This window comes from Pipistrellus kuhlii, unplaced genomic scaffold (genome assembly GCF_014108245.1).
Source record: "Pipistrellus kuhlii isolate mPipKuh1 unplaced genomic scaffold, mPipKuh1.p scaffold_m20_p_21, whole genome shotgun sequence".
Lineage (NCBI taxonomy): Eukaryota > Metazoa > Chordata > Mammalia > Chiroptera > Vespertilionidae > Pipistrellus > Pipistrellus kuhlii.
This window is the reverse complement of record NW_023425520.1, coordinates 502,329-521,630: the sequence shown is the minus strand read 5'-3', so window position 1 is coordinate 521,630 and position 19,302 is coordinate 502,329. Positions and strand designations below refer to the sequence as shown.

Here is a 19,302-nt window from a genome sequence, read left to right as displayed (position 1 = left end):
TCCCTCGGCGACATCCTCCCCGCTGCTTTCCGACATGCCGGGCACCGTCCCACCTCAGGGCCTTCGTGGTTCCCCTGGCTAGCTCCCCCTTTTCTCCTCCCATCTGCATCGGGTCACCTCTCCATCCTCAGCCCGCACATCACCTCTCTCCAGCCCGCCCTCACCACCCAGGACAGGCCACCCCCAGTTCCATCTTGGCTCCCCCGTCCTGGCTGTGGGGGGGAGTTCTCGCCTGCAGGTAGTCTGAACAGACTCGGCCCAGCCCCGGGCCATCGCCGGATGAGACCGGAAACGGGCTCTGAGAATTCGCAGGACGATGTGAATGTCAGTGCCAGGGGGGGTCCCTGTGCCCTAGCCCATTTCAACTCGGCGTTTGAGAACACAGGGTCCCAAGGCCCTGGAACAGTGGTCGGCAAACTCATTAGTCACCAGAGCCAAATATCAACAGTTCAACGACTGAAATTTCTTTTGAGAGCCACAGTTTTTAAACTTAATTTTTTTTCAAAAACCACTTCTTCAAAATAGATTTGCCCAGGCAGTGGAATTTTGTGGAAGAGCCACACTCAAGGGGCCAAAGAGCCGCGTGTGGCTCTCGAGCCGCAGTTTGCCGACCACTGCCCTGGAAGGTCAGGGGGCCCCATGTGCAGCCGCCTGACCCTGGAGTCTCGGGCCCTTTCCCCATGGCGGGTCCCATAGGTGACCGAAGGCAGGGAACAGAGAGACAAGGATAGCATGACTATACCAGCCTCCCCTCCGTCTCCTTCGCTCCCCGCCCGTCAGCTCACCCTCCAGGGGGTCCTTGGCCAGGCCCAGCTGCCCGATGATGTACTGCGGCAGGTCCGTCTTGATGCCCTGGCCCTCGCGAGCCTGGCCCTCGGCGGCCTCCAGCAGGTGGTAGAACTCTTCGGGGTCAAACTCCTGGGGGTGCGGAGCTCCGGTCAGCCAAGGCTCGGCCTCCCCTCCAGGCCTTTGCAAACGCCTTCTCTGACCTGTGGCTCCAACCTGTCCCTGGGGTCCCGTCCTGCTGGGAGCCCACCCCAGGCCGGCAGCCTCACAGGCCCTGTCTCCCGGGGACCCGGTCTGAGCTCGGCTAGCCCTCTGCACGGAGGGGACTCACGAGGCACTCCAGGAGCCTGGCGGGTCGTGAGATGATGATCAGCAGCTTCCGGACCAGCTGGACGATGAAGCCGACCTCCTCGCTGTCCGAGCGCTCGTGGGCCTGGCAGGTGGGCGGGGCATCACTCATGGGCCCTTGTCCTGTCCCGCCCCACCCCGGGGACCCCCGGCCCCCAGCTCCCCACACACATCCTGCAGCAGCCTCTCCAGCTTCTCCTGCATCTCCAGGAAGTAGCGGGAGGTGACGAGGGCTTCTCCGGACTTGGCCAGGCAGTCGCGGGCCAGCTCAATGATCTGGTGGTGGATGAAGCCCAGGACGCCATCGGCCAGTGCCAGCTGGGCCCCGGGCGAGAAGGCGGTGAGGAACTCCTGCAGACGGCTCTCCATCTGGGCCGTGGCCTGGCGGGGGGAGACGGGTGGCCTGGTCATTGGGCGGGACTGGGGAACAAGACCCGCAGACGGAGGGCGGGGGAGACAGTGGGAAGAGAGGCGATGAGGCTGATGGGGTCGGAGGACTGGGGGGGACGTCTGAGACCCGGAGGGGAAAACAGACATGGACAGACGTGGGGACACAGCCGAGACAGAGGATGCCCGTCTGTCACAGAGTGGGGTTGGGGCCCGTCCAGCCCTGGGTGCTGCCCACCTTTGGGAACCTCTCCCGGTACACATGGTTCATCATGACGATCTCATTGTCGAAGGTTCCTGTGGTGCGTCCCGGGCTGAAGGGGGGTGACGATCAGCTTGTGACACAGGACCCGGGACCCAGCATGGGGAAGGGGGCGGGGCCAGGGCCAAGGCCAGGAGGGAGGGGGAGCCATGTTGCCATCCAAAGCCAGCCCCGGGCCAGAGGTCAAAGCCCACCTGAGGCTCCGGGAGCGGGGTCGAAGGCGGGGTGAGCGGTGGCCGCCCTCCTCGTCGGCCACGCTCTCCGAGCTGCGGAAATGCTTGGACAGGAAGCGCAGCTCGTCTGGCGTCGGCTGGAAAGGAAGCTGGTGGAGGTGCTCCCGGGAGGATGAGCTCGACTGGGAGGAGGGCGTCAGAGTCACGGGCTGGTGGTCAGCCCCACAGCCAGGACCCCAGCACTACCTCTCAGGGCCCAGAATGCCTGGCTCCGACCCCTGAATGCCCCAGCCCGAATGCCCCCTCCTCCAAGAAGTCCTCTCTGCCTGTTCCCCACGGCAGCGCCCAGTCCCGCTCTGGCCAGGCCCCGGGAGAATCTGTGTGCGCGGGGGGAGCTCCAGGGCTAAGGCCGGGTCCTCTCAGGGTCCCCACATCACCCAGAACACAGCACAGGCAGCGGCACGACCCCTTGTGAAACACAGAGATGCCCCCTCCGCCCCTGCACCCGCTGTCCGCCCGCCACAGGGGGACGGTAGGTACCGAGACGGTGGAGCTGGGTGTGTTGGTGCCATAGCCAGAAGACGGGAGGGATGCGAGGGACCACCTTCTGCCATCGGCCCTGGAAAGGAGAAGCGGAATTGGAAGGAAGACAGGGCCCCTGTGGTCTGGGGGGACCCAGGGCAAACACTGTGGCTGCCAGATTCTGGCCCCACGGCGGGGAAGGACCCTATGAGGCGGAGAGCAGAAAGCCAGGGTGGCAAGGCCAGGGTTTCTCCCTCGTCCTTCAGACACCTCCTCCAGGAGTCCTCCCTGCCCCTGCCCCTGGCAAAGCTGCCACCTCTCGGAGTCGCACCTGCTGGGGTACATGCTGGCTGCCTCCACCAGACTGAGGACTCCCCAAAAGCCAGAGGCCAGTCCCCCATTCCCCAGCCTGCCGGCGGTCACTCAATAAATGCTGAATGGATAAGTGACGTGTAAGAGCCTGGCGCACGGGCCCTGGCTGGGGTAGCTCAGTGTGTTAGAGCGTCGTACCGATCCGCCAAGATTGCGGGTTCAATCCCCAGTCAGGGCACACGTACAAGCAGCAACCGAGGAATGCATGAGTAAGTGGAACCACAAACTGATGTTTCTTCCCCCCACTCCCCTAAAACCAACCCGTAAGTTAAAAAATAAAACGAACGCCTGGCACACAAACAGGCCCTCCCCGAACGCTTGTTAATAAACTCCTATTCAATGAGCAAATGGCTTTCGCTCAGTTCGTACTTCTTGGACCCGGCCGAGGCCCCTCTCACCCCCACCCCTAGCGCTGGTTGACGTTACCTGTCTGTCCGAGAGACGTGGCTGCAGAGGACCGAGGCGGGGGCAGAGACACAGGGCCGGGGCGGGGAAAAGGCCGGGGAGGAGGCGGTGAGGAGGCACGGCCGCCAGGCGCACACACCTGCCTGTCCCCTCCGCCCTCACAAGGACACCGTCCCCCGGAGCCAGGGACCACTCACCTCCTGGCAAAGGGGAAGTTGGCCGCTGACACAGCCGAGAAGTTCCGGGGACTATCCAGGGGGCTGTTGCCTGCTGATCAGGAGGCCAGGGGAAACTGAGTCATCGGGGGTGGAGGGAGGACACAGCCCCGCCCGCCGGCTCCCGCGCTCACCAGTGGGGACGGACAGCGGCGACAGGGGCCTGGAGAGGGTCGGCGAGGGTGTTCCCACCACGAGGCTCTTGCGGCTCCCGCTGCGGCAGCTGCAGGGGCGGGTGGGGATGGGGTTAGGCGCTGCCCCGGCCCCGGCTCCCACGCCCCGGCTGGGGCACACACGCAGCTGGCTTTGGGGCCCGATAGGAAACTGGGCAGGACCACTCCCGCTCCGCCCCTGACTGACTCCCCCGTGGCCCTTGGTTGGAGGCCCAGTGGGGTTGTATTTGACAAATATTATGTTTTAAATATATTTTATTTATTTTTTTAGAGAGAGGAAGGGAGATGGATAGAGAGTTAGAAACATCGATGAGAAAGAAACATCGATCAACTGCCTCCTGCACACTCCCCACTGGGGATGTGCCCGCAACCAAGGCACACGCATTTGACCCGAATCGAACCCGGGACCCTTCAATTCCCCAGGCCGATGCTCTATCCACTGAGCCACACTGGCCAGGGCAGACAAATATTGTTTGTATTAAATGTGCTATTTCGGTTATTATCAGTGGTGGCATGAAGCACTTCCGGCCTCCTGGTGGTCACCGCACACAGCCAGCCTGATGTTCCAGGCTTTGGTGTCCACACCCCACCTCCACCCCTTTCCCATGCTGTGGCCACTGCCAGGGGCTCCGGGGACTAAGGCAGAGGGTGGAAAGGACCCGGGAGCCCACCAGTGGGTTAAGGCGCGCCCCTACCCCATTCCATGCCCTTTTCCCAGGCCACTGCCCCATCCCTCGGCAACATTCCTCCCCCAAATCCCCCCAAAATGCCAGCCTGACCCTTAAAAACCCTAAAGTCACCGGGCCACCGTAGCTCAGGGGTTAAGCATCAATCTATGAACTAGGAGGTTATGGTTTGATTCCCGGTCGGGGCACATGCCAGTGTGGGGCGTGCAGGAGGCAGCCGATCCACGATTCTCTCTCATTATTGATGTTTCTCTCTTTCCCTCCCTCTCTCTTCCTCTCTGAAATCAATAAAAAATATTTAAAACGAACAAAACAAAAACCTAGAGCCAGGATCTCGTGCAGGAGTGCCCTGTCTTCTGTTCTGTCAACACATTTCCTTCCTTTCATCCATCCCAGCTCCCCTGGCCGCCAGCCCCCGGGCTCAGGCTGAGCCCACCCGTACCTCGTGCCCTGGCCCCAGCGCCCACTGACGGAGGGAAGCTGGGAACCACATTGTCTCCAGCCACCAACCCCCCCACCCCCAACTCCCTCAGATCAGTCGCCCAGCAACAGCTCTACTTGTTCAGCAAGTGCATCAGCCCACACACCCCAGCTGCCAACGCAGCGCAGCCGCAGCACTCTGCAAGGGAGAGAAGCCTCCCTCCACCGGCCCAGGAACAGGGTCCCAGGGAGAAGGCAGGGGGCGGGAGGAGGTGTGGGGAAGGTGGTCAGCCACCGATCCAGACGAGCGTGGGTGGGGGTTGGTGTTTGGATCCAGCCTGCTCACAGCTGTTCCTCTGAGCCTCAGTTTCCCCATCTGCTGGGAAGATTTGATAAAAACCAATACACCAAGCTCAGCTTTGGGCCGGCGCTGGGTGGTGGTGGGTTCATGTCGTCCTGTTGGCTTGCAGGGAGAGCCTGGTGCACCGTCAGGGTGCAGGCCATGCCTCCCCGGATAATTAAGTCGCCGTGTGTCAATTCCAACAGGCCGGGAGGTGGGAGAGGCCAGATGTGCCCATTTCCCAGCCTGGGAAACTGAGGCTACAGATCAACAGCCGCAGGGATTGTCTTCTAGACTGAGGCGCCGAAGCAAAAGTGAAACCCGCAGGTTCCTGCAAAACTTCCTGCCCACCCCCCACCCTCACACACAAACCAGTCCCACATCCTCTCCCTGCCCCTCACCTGGTTCCTCACCCCCCCTCCACTCCCATCATGTGTCACTTTCCACAGCATTTGGGAAAAATACTTGGCAGCCTACCGCTTCCTCTCAGGCGGGGTCTTCTTGAGAACAGCCTGATGGGAGATGTCAGGGAAGTGGGCACCGTCTGCTCACTTTCTGAACGTCTGTTGAGTGCTGAGCATTTGCCCGGCCCTCCCGGGTGAGGGCCCAGGACTCTGAAGTCCAATCACCACCCATGTGGTCCAACAGAATGAGAACATGGGGGAAAACAGGGGCCTGAGGCTAGTTCCTGCACCCAATCCCCGCCCGAGGTGCTCATAAGCCCTCTGTGGCTCTCTGGGGTCTGGGAGAAGAGCCTAAATCCTTGGACTTGGCATTTAAGGTTCCCCCGCCCAGCCTCCGCCTGTCCGCCCCTTTGGGCAATGTCCCATCCCAGCACCAGGAGACACCCAGGCACAGAGAGATAAAGGAACGGGTTGAGGTCACACAGCCTGACGGTGGCGGAGCTGGCGTTTGAGTCCAGGTCCGGGAGAGCCCACAGAACCTTGCTTGGTCTCTGGCTTTTAGAAGGGGAAACTGAGACTCCCAAGTCGGGCCGGGCTTTGTTCCAGGGTAAACCCCGCTATCGGCGCTCCTGACACACGCTCGCCAGCCGCGTGCTGCCAATGTTTGTTTGTGAATCACCATTTCTAGCTGGGCCCCACGGAGAGAGAGAGATCGGGGAGATCGGCGGCGTCAGTTTTTCCCAGAAGCACCTCCCCCAGGGTTCGGCCCGGGACGAGAGCCCTAGGTTCGAATCCTGTCTCAACTCAGGGCTGCCTCATTCGGACCCCGGCTGCGACCCGGACTGGCACAACACACTCGCCCCAGAAGGGTGTCGGGGACACCTGCGGATGCCTGGGTCCCAGAGCGCCCTTCTCCGTCCCCCTCCCGTCGCCCAGACACACTCCCGGCAACCGGTGTGTCCATCGGGCCTCCGCCCCGCGGGTCCCTACCTCTTGGAGCGCTGCAGCAGCGCGCCCTTGGCCAGGCGGCTCCGGTGGCCGGGCGCCGCCACCGCCGTCCAGTAGCTGGGGTCAGACATGCTGCCGCTTCCCTTTGTGCCGCCCGAGGCCCGGGAGGCGCGTGGGCGCAGCCGGCGGCGGCCGGGGGCCAGCCTCCGCGGCGGGATCGGCGCCCGGAGCCCGGCGGCGCGGGGAGGGCATAGGCACAGGGTGGGGAGGGGGGGGCCCCGGGGCCCGGGTGGGTGGGGTGGGGTGGGTGGCGGGGAGGAAGCGCGCGCCCGGGGACCCCGCCCAGCGGGGCCTGTCGGGGGCGGGGCGAGCGAGGCGGAAGCGGCGCCGCGGCCCCGCGTGCAGCTGAGTGGGAGGGGCGTTGCCAGGGCAGGGGCGGGGCGTTGCGAGGGCCGCGGGCGGAGGGGCGGGGCGTTGCGAGGGCCGCGGGCGGGGGGGCGGGGCGTTGCGGGGGCCTCTGCGCGGACAGGTCCGGCCGTTGCTAGGGCGGGAGCGGCGGGGGCGGGGCGTTGGCGGTTCTCGGAGGCTGGGCCTGGGAACATGGCTCCTTCTTCCCCATAAAATGTAACTCCGATCGCCGCCCGCCCTTCCCTTCTCTCCAGCGGCGCGAACCCCTTCGGCTCGGTGCGACCCCCGCGGCGCAGCCGGCGGCCAGGCGGGGCCCATGCCACCTCGCCTACGCTGGCTCCCCTCTTGGGAACACCCTTCGCGTCTGGCAAAACCCAGCGCCCCCTCCTCCAGGAAGCCTTCTCTTGGGTCTCCCGGCTTTTGTCTCCCCGAGGCTTGGGGCTCCTCGGGTTTCCAGCACCGCCCAGGCCTGGGTTGGCACAGAGGGGCTGTTTGGCAAACTGAGTCAGGGCCTCTGGCAGGCCAGGCTCTGCCTGTCAGTCTGACAGAAAAGACCTCCAGCCTGGCTACAGTCCAGAATCAGAGGCTTGATGTGATTTTGCAAATCTTTTCAGCTATGAAATGGGAGGGAAACAGGCTGACAAGAGGATTACAGGAATTATATGTACATACGGCCTCAGGCTAACTTTCTGGCCTCTGTTTCCCCTTCTACACAATCCCTCGTGAAAATGGGAAGGACTGGAAGCACCAAAAGTGACGGTTCCCTGGCTTGGGGGGCAGGGGGAGTAGGGGTACAGAACCTCGTGTTCACTACGGAAGGAGAAAGGTCTCATACAGTAGGCAGTAAATTAATGCTTCCCTCTTCTCATGACAGTCCCAGTAAGTCAGGGTCAACATCACTCTGAGGGCGGCCCCTTCACAGGCCACATGACACTTTGGTACCCGGCCGAGTGCTGAGGCTGCCACCAGATTACGTATCTGAGAAGGGAGACTGAGGCAGAGGGGGCATGCGGCTGCCTAGTGCGTAGCCCTAACCTGCTCGTCTCTCTCGCGACTGATTTTTCTCAGGCTCCCGGCTCCCTATCCTGCCTCCTCATGTCCGCGTCACACTCAGTGGCCCACCTTGTCCAGACAGCTATTGGGTGTCTCCCCAGGAATGCTCTCCGGGTTCAGCAGACCAAGCCATGGGGAGCAGGAGCTGTCTGGAGCAGGGGGAGTGTGGCCTTCCCAGCTGTCCACGCGCTGTCTACACCCCTCTCGGTCCCATACTCCGTGTGGCTTCCAAGTACCCTGGGTAGGAAATCCAAATTCTTTCTATCCTTGGCATTCAGGGCCCCAGAGATCTCTCCTCTGACCGTGCTCTTCCTGCCCAGAACAGCGTCTGTTGCCCCCTGTCTGTGAGGGCCCAACTCAGGACCTTCCTTAACGCCTCTTACCACCACCACGACCACCACCACCACCGCCGCCACCACCACCACCACCACGGCCACAGGCAGCGCCCTCCCAATGGCTTCCCTCTTGTCCACGCCACAAGCATCAACTGAGCACCTGGTGTATACCTGGCTGGCCCTGAAGGTAGAGGATGGCCAGGACAGATCCAGTCTGGCCCTCAAGGTCGCTCCCAGATCTCTGGGAGAGAAAACAACCCAACAGCCCTGGCTGGCTTGGCTCAGAAGGTAGAGCATCAGCCTGCGGACTGAAGGGTCCCGGTTCAGTTCCAGTCAAGGGCACATGCCTGGTTTGTTGGCTCGATCCCCAGGAGGGGATGTGCAGGATGCAACCGACTGATGATTCTTTCTCACTGATGTTTCTGTCTCTCTCTACCTTTCCCTTCCTCTCTGAAATCAATAAAAAAATGTATTAAAAAGAAAAGAAAAGAGCCCAACAGTCACACAAGAAAACATGGAAATACCACCCACGATGAGATCAGGATGAGAGAAATAGGTGGGTGTAATGGCTGTACCAGGGCTGGGGCACCCTTGAGCAGCGGGTGTTCGAGGAAGGCTTCCGTGTCTGTGGGCTTGATGGATACTTGAAAAACAAAGAAAAGAGGAAGTGGAGACAAGAAGGCTCTGGGCAGAAAGGACAGCAAGTGCCAAGGCGCTGAGGCTGAGCTGGCTCACATGCTAGCCATTCGGGAAGCTGCTTGGCTAGAGCAGGGTGAGCGATGAAGAGACGAGGAAGAGGAGGCAAGGACTTCCAAGAAGCCCTGCGGCTGAGGGGACAACTGGGGACCTGTTTCTAGGGAGTTTAGAGGCAAAGACCCATGTCCTTAAATGGCCCAAGGCAATGAGGATCTGCTGCCCCCTGGTGGCGAGTGAGGCAGTCTCCAGACTTCTCCATTTCCTCCTGCTAAAACCGGCTGGTCCCCACAAGTCAGAGCTGTCAGTCCTGGCCTAACGCTGTCTCCCAGGTGCCCCTGGACAACATCATCTGAGATCCTGTGCCTCAGGCTACAGCAGTGCCTGCCTCTGGACACTGGAAATGGTCCAGAACCACCATCACCTACCCATATGTTGACCAAGCCACCTCCCTGCCTCTGCCATCTCCATTCCTGGCCTCTGTCTCAGAAGACCTTCTTCCCCTTAAGACAGCCACTGAGGCTTTAAAAGCTTCAGTTCTGCCCCAGGACCTTTGCACATGCAGTTCCCTCTGCCTAGTGGTTCCTCCCCTAGTTCTGTCCACACCTCAGCTCAAACATAACCTCCTCCGAGAGGCCCCTGTCTGAATGTATCTTGTTTGTCCGCCCACTTGCTCATGACCCACTTCCGGAGCCCCGTGCGTGAGGGACTACGTTCGTTTTGCTCACAGCTATATCCTCAGCACCTGGCACATAGTAGGTGCCTAACAAATGCTGCTGACCAACTGAAGGTGTCTGCCTATTGCCCAGTTCCCAGTATGGTTTCCAAATCGTCCTCTCTTCTCCCCATTAAAGGCCTGTGGGGAGAGCCTGGGCAGCTCATTCACACTAAGGTGCAAAGGACTGATGGGCGGCCACATTCTGGACGCCACTGACACTCACATCGGTCCCCGTCCTGAGCTGTACAAGAAGCCCAGGATAACGCTGGTATTGTGTCCTGTCCTGGGCCCCATCAGTCACAGAGGGTGGCTCAAACCCTTGACAGACTCTGGCGGCCAGGCTGGCCCTGAGGCTTAGCCCCCAGACACGCTGAGCCAAGAGAACTGGTGCTTCCGCTCGGAGCCTATTCCCTCAGGTGGGAAACAGGGTCTGGAGAGGGGCCTCCCTCCAAGGGTTTCAGAGGGATCTTTGGTGCTCGGTCAAGCAGGATTTTTTTCTGCCTACACTTCTCTGCCTATACTTCTCTGTTAGGTTCAGGGGCTGGGGCTGTCATGGTGAACTCTTAACCGTGTGTGTGTGTGTGTGTGTGTGTGTGTGTTCATTCGGAGGGAGCTTTCTGGCTAGCTGCGCTGGGTGTGGGGAATCCCTGAGGTCACAGGCTGGGAGCCAGGCTGATTCAGCAGGGAGGGTTCGGAGCAGGCTGGGAACCCAGCACCTGCCTCAGGGCCTTGGGCAACACCTGAAGTTCTGGCCTCACCTTGGCCACCTGTCACACGGGGACCTGCTGGCTGTGACTGAAAGTGTAATTTCCCCACCGGGACCCTCCTGTGGTTCACAGCGCCATTTTATGGAGGGGTAAACTGAGGCCCAGAAGGCGAGGTCAGCAGCCCACAGTGCCTTGGGGAGGGAGCTGGGTTTGGGGAGTTTCCAGGGCTTTGGGGTCCCAGGGCCTGTCTGAGCCCTGCCCTGCTGGCTGTCACTTACCTCCAGGGGTGCAGTCCCAGGGAGGGGCTGCTGGGGCTCAGCAAGGACGGGCTCTGGCTACTCGGAGACAGACTGCAAAGAGAGAGGCCGGGGGCGGTGAACCTGGGGCGCCCTGTGGGTGGCCCACTCCAGGGGCTGCGGTTCTCCAGGAAAAGGAGGAAGGGGCCCAAGGCCCGGATTCTGGGTCTCCTGCAGGCCTCGAGGGCGGGGCCAGCCGGGTCACCCAGGCAAGCTCCTGGGAGGCAGCGGTGCCAGTCTGAACCACTGGAACGGAGACTTGGGGGACGGGTGGTGGCCAGCCGCCCCTCCCCCCTGGTCCTCTCCTCCCCAGCCACTCACTCGAGGGTCAGCGCCGGGATGTGCAGCTTGTCCCTGCGGGACTTCATGGCGAGGCCGGGCCGCGTCTACACGGGCGGGTGCCAACGCCCCCTCCGCGGTCCCCAAAACCCTGCCGGTGGCGTGATCGCACGGGCCCGCCAGAGGCGGACGCGGCGAGGGCCGGGCCGCGGGGGGCGGGGGGCGGGCTCTCCCCGCCTCGGGGCGGGCCTCCGAGCCCCGCACCTGCGCGCAGGCCCTGCCCAGCGGCCGCAGCGATTGGAGTGCGGGCCGGGGCGGTGGGTGTCACTCCCTCGTGGGAAGGGGCCTCGGGACCGCACGGAGGGACAGGGGAGGCTGTCGCTGCTTCCCCGACCGCATCGCAGCTCCGCCGCCGGGCCCCGCCTCGCCGGCCCCTGCGCTGTCCCAGCTCTGGGGGTCTCCGGGACACACGATCCGAGCAGGTCCCGCCCCGATCCTCCAACCCCGGCACTGGCGCCCCCTGGCGGCGGGTCCTGGCCTCGGTGCGCACACTCCGACCCCGGCCACGCCTCCAGGCCGGTGCCCCGCGGGTCCCCAGGCCGCGAAATCCCGTCCCCACCCCGCATTCAGATCCGACTTTGGCCCCACCCGCCCTTCCTCGGAGAAGCCCGTCCTACGAGACCCCGAAGGAGGGGGCGTCTGTGGCTCTGGCCCCCTTGAATCGCTGGGTGGACCCAGTCCGGCCCGCCGCAGGTGGCAGAGGCTAGACAGCCCCTAGGGAGTCTTTGCTCCGGTCCTGCCCGCGGTGCGGGACTTTGCCCTCCGTGGTTCGGACTGATTCACTGTCCGCCACCCCGCCCCCAGCCCGGGCAAAGACTACTCTCCGGGCAATGTCCAAGACCCAGCCCCTGCTGGGGCCACAGGCTCTCCCCGCAGCTGCATTAGCCCCAGTCCCAGGAGAGCAGATGGTTAGGGCCTGAGGGCCACTCTGTACTTGTCCCCACCATGAGATTTCAAACTGTCATCAAACACCTGAACCTCTACTTTCTTTTTGATAGATCCTCCCCTCCCCCAGCTTATGGACGGAGAATGACGTAACCTGCACCTGCAGCCGGACATTCCTGAGCACCGAACCAGGCACCTTACATGGGCTGTACACTGAACCACCAATCCGCACCTGCCCAATACCCTAAGCCCCCATTCCTAAGTCCCTAATCATGTGCCTTATGTGAAACCACCATCAGCGTGTGCAGAGTGCCCTAAGCCCCGCCTCGGTCCCTTCCCTTTCCTCCCCTCAAACGTAAGGTGACCAGGCGTCCTGCTTTTGGCGGGACAGCCCCAGTTTTCACAATTTTAATTGTAAAAATTTTTAACAATTTCAATTGTTAAAAATCAGGACTGTCCTGCCAAAAGCAGGACATCTGGTCACCTTACAAAGGCATGTTCAGCCCTGCACATGAGCTTTTCTTCCTCTGGGAGCAGGCTTCCCGCTCCTCTGATGAAGCCTGTGTCCTGGTCTCCGGCCTCTGTCTCATCTCTCACTTCCCCCCGCCCCCTCCCCTGTGCTCACTCAGCTACCCGTCTCCACGCTGTTCTTCCCAGGCCACACGGGTGCACACCTCAGGACCTTCGCCCATGCCGTTCCCTCTGCCTGAATGCCGTTCCCCTTAGACTCTTTCCCGGGCCTCTTCCTCTGGTTCCAGATTTAGGCTCAAATGTTACTCCCTTCAAGGTTTGTCTCTGTTTCATTTCTCCCCTTCATAACACCACTTCACCACCCCTCTCCCCAAGAGAGTGAGGGTGGAGCGGGCAGGGTCCAGCAATGGCCAGTCTCCGTGCCCCTTGTGCCTGGCACAGGGCCTGGCACACAGGAGGGGCTCAAAAAAAAAAAAAAAAGTTTGCCGAAACCGGTTTGGCTCAGTGGATAGAGCGTCGGTCTGCGGACTGAAGGGTCCCGGGTTCGATTCCGGTCAAGGGCATGTACCTGGGTTGCGGGCACATCTCCAGTGGGGGGTGTGCAGGAGGCAGCTGGTCGATGTTTCTCTCTCATCAACGTTTCTAGCTCTCTATCCCTCTTCCTTCCTCTCTGTGGAAAATCAATAAAAAATATTTTTTAAAAAAAGTTTGTTAAGTGAATGACTTCCCTGGTGGGCAAGCAATCTGTACTCCCGACATGGCTGAATACAACCTCCAAAGAGGGGGTGTCTGCACTCATGCACCTCCAGACCATCAGCACAAGGTAAACCCCTCCTCTCCAGGGCATTGGTTTCTCCATCTGTTAACTAGCAACGGTGCTGAACAACATGTTCTTTGAACTTTTTGGGGATCCAGAAACGCCAGCCTACAGGAACACTTCTGTGACCCTGAAGGATACAATTTTCTTACCCATGTTCCCCGAAAGAGGTCCCGATCACGGGAGGCAAGTAAGCTGCCTCTGGGACATTGGATTGTGATTCTCTGAGAATCTGGACTCGGATGCCAGAGAAGCCTGCCCGCCTTCAGAAGCTGGGTGTCTTTGAGCCAGTGATGCAATTACACCCCCATTTCCTCATTTGCAAACCAGCCTGGGCCTCCCAGCCTGTGGGGAGGCCCCGTGAGGCACTTGTGAATTGCTTTGCAAACACCAGGAGTAGGATCAAGGTGAGAAGCTTGGTTGTAACGATTAAATAAATAAATTCACAATTTGGAGGCTGCAGCTGAGATCTGTGTGCCCCGCACCACAGGGCCCCCACCCAGCCAACCGACCCGAAAACTCACCCCCTTCCTCGGCGAGGCAGGCTCAGTTCCTTCTGAAAGAAGATGAAGATGGGTCATTCCCAGAGACAAGCCCTTCCCCGCCCTGGCCCTCCCCCCACCTCACACCCCAGTGGCCCCATGCTTACCCTAACCCAGCCTATGCCTTCTTTCTGCTTTACCCTCATCCTGGGCTCCGCTCCGCCTCAGAATCTTTGCGCCCGCTGTGCCCTCCGCCAGGATCACTCTCCACTCTGGTGCCGCTTAATGGCAGCCCAGGTCTCAGCTCAGTCATCCCTTCTTCCTCAAAGCTCCTCTGGACTCCCTATCTACCTCCTTGCCCAGCTCACACCCTATGGGTATGATAAATAACTCCATTCTTTAAGATAAATTAGTTACATTTTAAAAGACGTATGTCAACAGTGGCTGGATACTAACAATCTACTGAGGAGAGAGAGGTTCCTGAGTCAGCCTCACCCCGCCCCTCTCAGATCTGAAAGCCGTTCCTCCTCCACCCTCTGCGGAGCCTCCTCAGGTTTGGGTCCTGGGCCCTGGTGGGAAGCAGGGCCCTGACCAATGACTCACTATTCAAGACCCTTTTAGAGCTCAGCAAGCTGACCTGCCTAACCCTGGGTGCCCTCACACACGCAGGGCAAAAAAGCCCTGTGCTTGGGGTCCATTGTATTCTCCCCCCGTCCCGTCCCCCAGCCCACCCTCCACTGTGGCTCACTCTAGGTAGGGGTGTCGAACTCAATCAGAGAAGGGGCCAAAATCTAAAATCCAGCCTAAATCGCGGGCCGAACCGCGCTGTCATCACTGCACTCCGCTGCATTTCCATCACAATGACAGTTTATGACTGTTCAGTAAACCATTCGGCCCGCGATTTAGGCTGGATTTTAGATTTTGGCCCCTTCTCTGATTGAGTTCGACACCCCTACCGTAGAGGGTTTTTAAATTCCCAAAAGACCATGTGGCACAAGTTTAGAGTCTGGGGACCCTGAGACCTGGGCTATCTGTTCTCTCCTGGCTGTGGGACCTACGGTAGAACAAGTGGCTTGTACTCCGGGCTGAAGTTCTCTCTTCTGCAATTTGGAGATAACATCAGGAGGGTTCCGGGTAAACCAGCCATTATTATTATTATTTTTATTACCGTTGTGTGTTGTTGCACTCAGCAAGAGACCCCACAGACTATCAGAATAACTAGTAAATTTTACTTTTACCGAGGTGCCTACTACGCATCAAGAGCAGAGTCCGGTTTTTTGTTGTATATTTTTTTTGTTTTTTTACAGGCAGAGAAACTGAGGCGCGGAGGGAAGCCAGCCGCCCACGCCTCTTGGCTAAGAAAGCGGAGAATCCAGGTCTCTGGACACCTCCTCCGCCCGCCCCCTCCCCGCCACACGGAACACGCCGGCGGTGGAGTCCAGGACACGTTGCTATTTTTGCCTAAGGTGGGCTGGGGGCTGCCCACGTCCGGACCAGAGCGTTCGCTGTGGCAACCAGTGACGTCATTAGCCCCCGCAGCCAATTGGAGGGCCCGGGGAGGAGTTGGCAGGGTCCCCCCCCCCCCCCCCCCCGCAGGGGAAGAGGAGGGTTCGTGGGGGTGTTACCTGTCGCCCAGCTACCTCGAGCTCAGAAAACCGAGCCATTCAAGGTGGGAGGAGGCTGACCTGCCCCCTGAGGTCCGGCTGCTTAAATACCTCTGGGGACAGAGAGCTCACTACCATTCAGGGCAAGAGGTTATAGACCCAGAACCACCACCGCTACCACTTAGGGTCTCCTTCTGCCCCATCCAATTGTAATGGGATCTTAGGTCAGCTCCCCTCTCGGTCCGCCCCACTCCTACTAACGGGAAACAGGGAGGAGCTGGGATCTGAACCAGGGTACCCGCTGCATCCTTCTCTATCCCAGCCATTTCCTTCCAAAGCCCCTGACAGCCCTGGTTCCCTGTCCGGCTGCCCCCCGTCTGGGCTGTGTGACCCCCCAAGCAAATCACCCCTTGGCGCCTTCGTTTCCTCATTTGGAAAACAGCCCAGTTGCACAGGGTCCTGAGAGGAATCAGGGAGCAAGCTCAAGGGTGGCTTCTATGAATCGGAGTCAAGACAATTCTGTGAGGTTAACAGTAACCACCATTTCCTAATGTGCTTCCCAAACACTAAAGGATGTGAAGTGGCCGAGAGGAGAGGGGAAGATGAGCAGCCCCCTAAACCTTCACTTCCCCCTCCCAAAGGCTGGGCCTAACAGAACTCTCCAGGCACCACCCCCCCAAAAAAAAAACAAACAACAAAAAAAACAAAAAAAAACCCAAACCCTGGCTCCCTGCATCATCTGCTTTGGCCCTCAGGCCCCTCTTTTTATTTAAAAAAATATATATATTTTATTGATTTTTTACAAAGAGGAAGGGAGAGAGATAGAAACATTGATCAGCTGCCTCCTGCACACTCCCTACTGGGGATGTGCCCAAAACCAAGGTACATGCCCTTGACCGGAATTGAACCTGAGGTCCTTGAGTCCACAGGCCGACACTCTATCCACCGAGCCAACTAGTTAGGGCATCAGGCATAGGAAGGGGACCATGATTCCCTGGAGCTGCCTTTTAAAAATTATATTTACAGCCCAAGCTGGTTTGGTTCAGTGGATAGAGTGCCAGCCTTCAGAGTCCCAGGTTCGATTCTGGTCAAGGGCACATGGCCGGATTTCGGGCTCAATCCCCAGTCAAGGGCATGCAGGAGGCAGCCGACCAAACTGATGTTTCTAACTCTCTCCCTCTCCCTTCCTCTCTGAAATCAATAAAGATATATATTTTTTAAAACAATATTTACAGCATCTTCTGTGCTTGGCTGGGCTTGGCCATGCTGCCTCCCTCCAGAAGTCTCAGCTCCACGCTGAGGAATCCCCAGTCTGGAGGAGACGGAGCAGGACGAGGTGTCCCATAGGAGGCATTGAGGGGACCCAGAGGGAGAGAAGGGGCTGGGGGGGGGGGCATTGTCCGGCTGGGCCAGCAGGCTAGTGGGAAACAGAAGAGTGGGCACCAAGTCCCACCGGAAGCTCTCAGCTGGAGCCGAGGGGAGAGATGTCCTCAGGGACCACCTTGGAGAAGCACCGGCTTCCGGGGAGAGAGGAAGTGGGACTGGGCCACGAAGAAGCAGGGTGGACCTTCCCGCTGGAGCAGAGACAGAATCCAGACCCAGGCTCTACTGCCCCTGGATACTGTGTTTGGGGATCTGGTGTTTTAAAATTTTGTCGTTTGCCAAGTGGGAGATGATGGGAAAATAGTCATGGTCGCAATAACGGCTCGTGGTAACTGGCTCCTATAAATGCTACCCAGAAGTCTGAACTTGACCAAACCAGGAAGGTCCACTCCTCCCCTGACCCACAGCCAACACCAGCTGGTGGCCCCCAAACCGGTGGCCCGTGGCCAGGGTGGGGCCGGTGTGTAGGGGAAGCAGGACCTGCCGGGATTTACATCCTGATCTGCCCCCTCCTTGATGTGACCCCTCAACAACAGCGGCTACATTTCTCTGAGCCTCCATTTCCCCTTTTGAACACCCGGACGGGTGCTTCCTCCCAGTGGAACAGGCCCCCACTTCCTGACGTTCGCAGCGCCCCCACTCGCCTACCAGAAGGCTGTTTCTCTATTTTAAGAGGCCGCGGGCGGGGCTCGAGCCTAACTGGGGCTTCAGGCGGAGCCTGTCCCCTCACAGCATCCCGCTGCTCCCCAGTCCTGCCCGCCCCCCTCTCCTCCTCTCCGGTCTCTGGCCTCCGCCTACCCTTCTGCTCCCCACCCCACCACGCCCTGGGGGGCCCTGCCCCGCGGCAATGCCCGCTGGCTCCCAGTTCCCCCCCCCCCCCCCCCGCCCCCAACGCACCGCTCCTCAGCACCTGCAGGGGTTCGCAGTCCTGGGGATCCTGTCCCGCAGCAGCCTGGGTTCCAGTCCGCCTTCCCCCTTCTTTGCCAGCCTCGGTGCCCGCCACCCTCCACCCTTCCTAGTTCTCGCTGCCCTCAGCTTCTTTCCTTTCCCCAGAGATCCTGCCTCCTCTGCCCCAAGGCCACCAGCAACGCTGGGCCGGCCGCCGTTTCCGGGGTGCCTGAGCGCCCCCCGCCCCTGAGCTCTGGCCTCCATCCCTCCCGCCCGGCTGGGGTCCGGGAGGAGGGGGCGGGAGGGGAGCGCCCCGCTGCCTCTGCAGAGCCGGGCTCACAGAAGGCACCCAGAAGGCACTCAGTACATGTGTGCTGGGTCCATGACCAATTTCAGGCTCCCCACCTGCAACCTGGTGGCTCCAAAAGAGCGCGGTCTAAGCCCTCAGGAAACCCGCAGATCCTCTCCGTTCCCTGCCTGGGAATTAAGCTCCAAGAAGTTGCTGCCACCGGGGTTCGAACCCAGGCCTCTGTGCAACCTCCTGGGTACCAGCCCCGGCCAAAAACGGGGCGCTCTTAGGCTCCCAGGGAAACGGAGGTGCACAGAAGCAGGGGCGCCTTCTGCAGCCCGCCTCGCACAGAGCTGATCACCGGTGTCTGAGAGCCGGTTATGGACTCGGAGTCAGATCCCTGCTGGGCCACCTCGGCTTGGTGACTTCCCCAGACTCAGTTTCCCCATCTGACAAATGGGCACCCGGACGGCCCGAGCCTCCCCGGCTTGCCTTCTGGCTGAGCTGAGGCCGGAACAAGGTGGCAAGTTTGAATTCCCATTAATGAATATTAGTGTGTCGCAACGGGATGAACGCAACGATGACCATATGGTGAGCGCTCCTGGGCTGCTGCTGCTCATGTTATTATTGGAGCCGCTGGTGGGGGAAGGCGCATCCCTCAGCCCCTCTCTCTCGGGCCAGCTCTTGCAGCCTCAGTTTCTCCATATGTCAGAGGAGACGTACTCCTTCCCCACCAGCCGGGCAAAAGGGAGAGATCAGAGCGCGCCCCGCCCCTGCCTCAGTTTCCCCGCCCCCAGGCCAGGTCCCCGCCCGCGCAGGGCCTCACCTGGAGCCCGCGGCGCCGCAGGAGGCTCGGCTCGTCCATGGCTCGCTGGTCTCTGCAGCGGACACGCCCTCCGCTCCGCCCCTGCGCGTGGGGGCCCCCACCGATCCAGCCGGTCAGCTGACGCCGCTGACCCCGCCCTCCCTGGAGTCCTCCTCGGAGGTCCCACCCCATTGGGCAAGCCGGCCCAGCCCTCCCAGGCCCCGCCCCATCCTGGGCCCAGAAGTAAACATTTTTCAATGAATCCTTCTAGAAAGAAGGGAGCATTGTCACCCCCATTTTGCAGATGAGGGAGCTGCGGTCCCAAGAGGTTAATCCGTGTGCCCAGGGCACCCCACAAGGCTGGCACTCATCTTCGTGCAAAATGTAAAGCTCTCCCCAAACTCATTATTTTAAAAAATCAAACCTAATACAATAATGCATGATCTACAAAATATCACCATTTTAAATAAAGACAGGACCAAGCTCTGCCCTTGCACTGCCCTGCAAGGACTGTTTAGGTAGTCCTAAATCCTGATTCTTTTGCCTCACCTAATCCTGATCCTAGTCCCAATAAAATGTTATTTATAAGAACAGGAAGCCACTGTAGTTTTGCCAGATTGTTTTCTTTTAAAAAAAATCTTTACCCAAAGACATGTTTTGTTTCTTTAACTTATTTTTGAGGGAGAGG

At 60.1% G+C, this 19,302-nt stretch overlaps 1 protein-coding gene across 17 annotated transcripts in view; it reads right to left on the bottom strand.

The window, feature by feature from the left end:
• Positions 1–18,726, bottom strand: part of MAST3 (microtubule associated serine/threonine kinase 3) — a 36,627-nt gene extending 17,901 nt beyond the window's left edge. For 2 of the 17 annotated variants that reach the window (XR_006742413.1, XM_036450057.2), the window contains exons 1-12: positions 18,636–18,689; positions 13,688–13,719; positions 10,634–10,705; positions 3,605–3,693; positions 3,453–3,525; positions 3,277–3,297; positions 2,497–2,575; positions 1,978–2,138; positions 1,760–1,835; positions 1,306–1,515; positions 1,118–1,219; positions 786–918 (exon numbers count right to left, since the gene is read on the bottom strand). Coding sequence is in view for 16 of the 17 variants with exons in the window: in XM_036450057.2 (XP_036305950.1) it covers positions 786–918; positions 1,118–1,219; positions 1,306–1,515; positions 1,760–1,835; positions 1,978–2,138; positions 2,497–2,575; positions 3,277–3,297; positions 3,453–3,525; positions 3,605–3,693; positions 10,634–10,705; positions 13,688–13,719; positions 18,636–18,674 (1,087 nt within the window). In the remaining variant the exon portion in view is untranslated. Of the gene's footprint in view, positions 1–785; positions 919–1,117; positions 1,220–1,305; positions 1,516–1,759; positions 1,836–1,977; positions 2,139–2,496; positions 2,576–3,276; positions 3,298–3,452; positions 3,526–3,604; positions 3,694–6,483; positions 6,730–10,633; positions 10,706–10,972; positions 11,132–13,687; positions 13,720–13,812; positions 13,867–18,635 lie in introns of those variants that run through there. The other 15 variants (XM_045585816.1, XM_036450056.2, XM_036450066.2 and 12 more) reach the window with 15 other exon arrangements.
• Between the last annotated feature and the right edge of the window lie 576 nt (positions 18,727–19,302).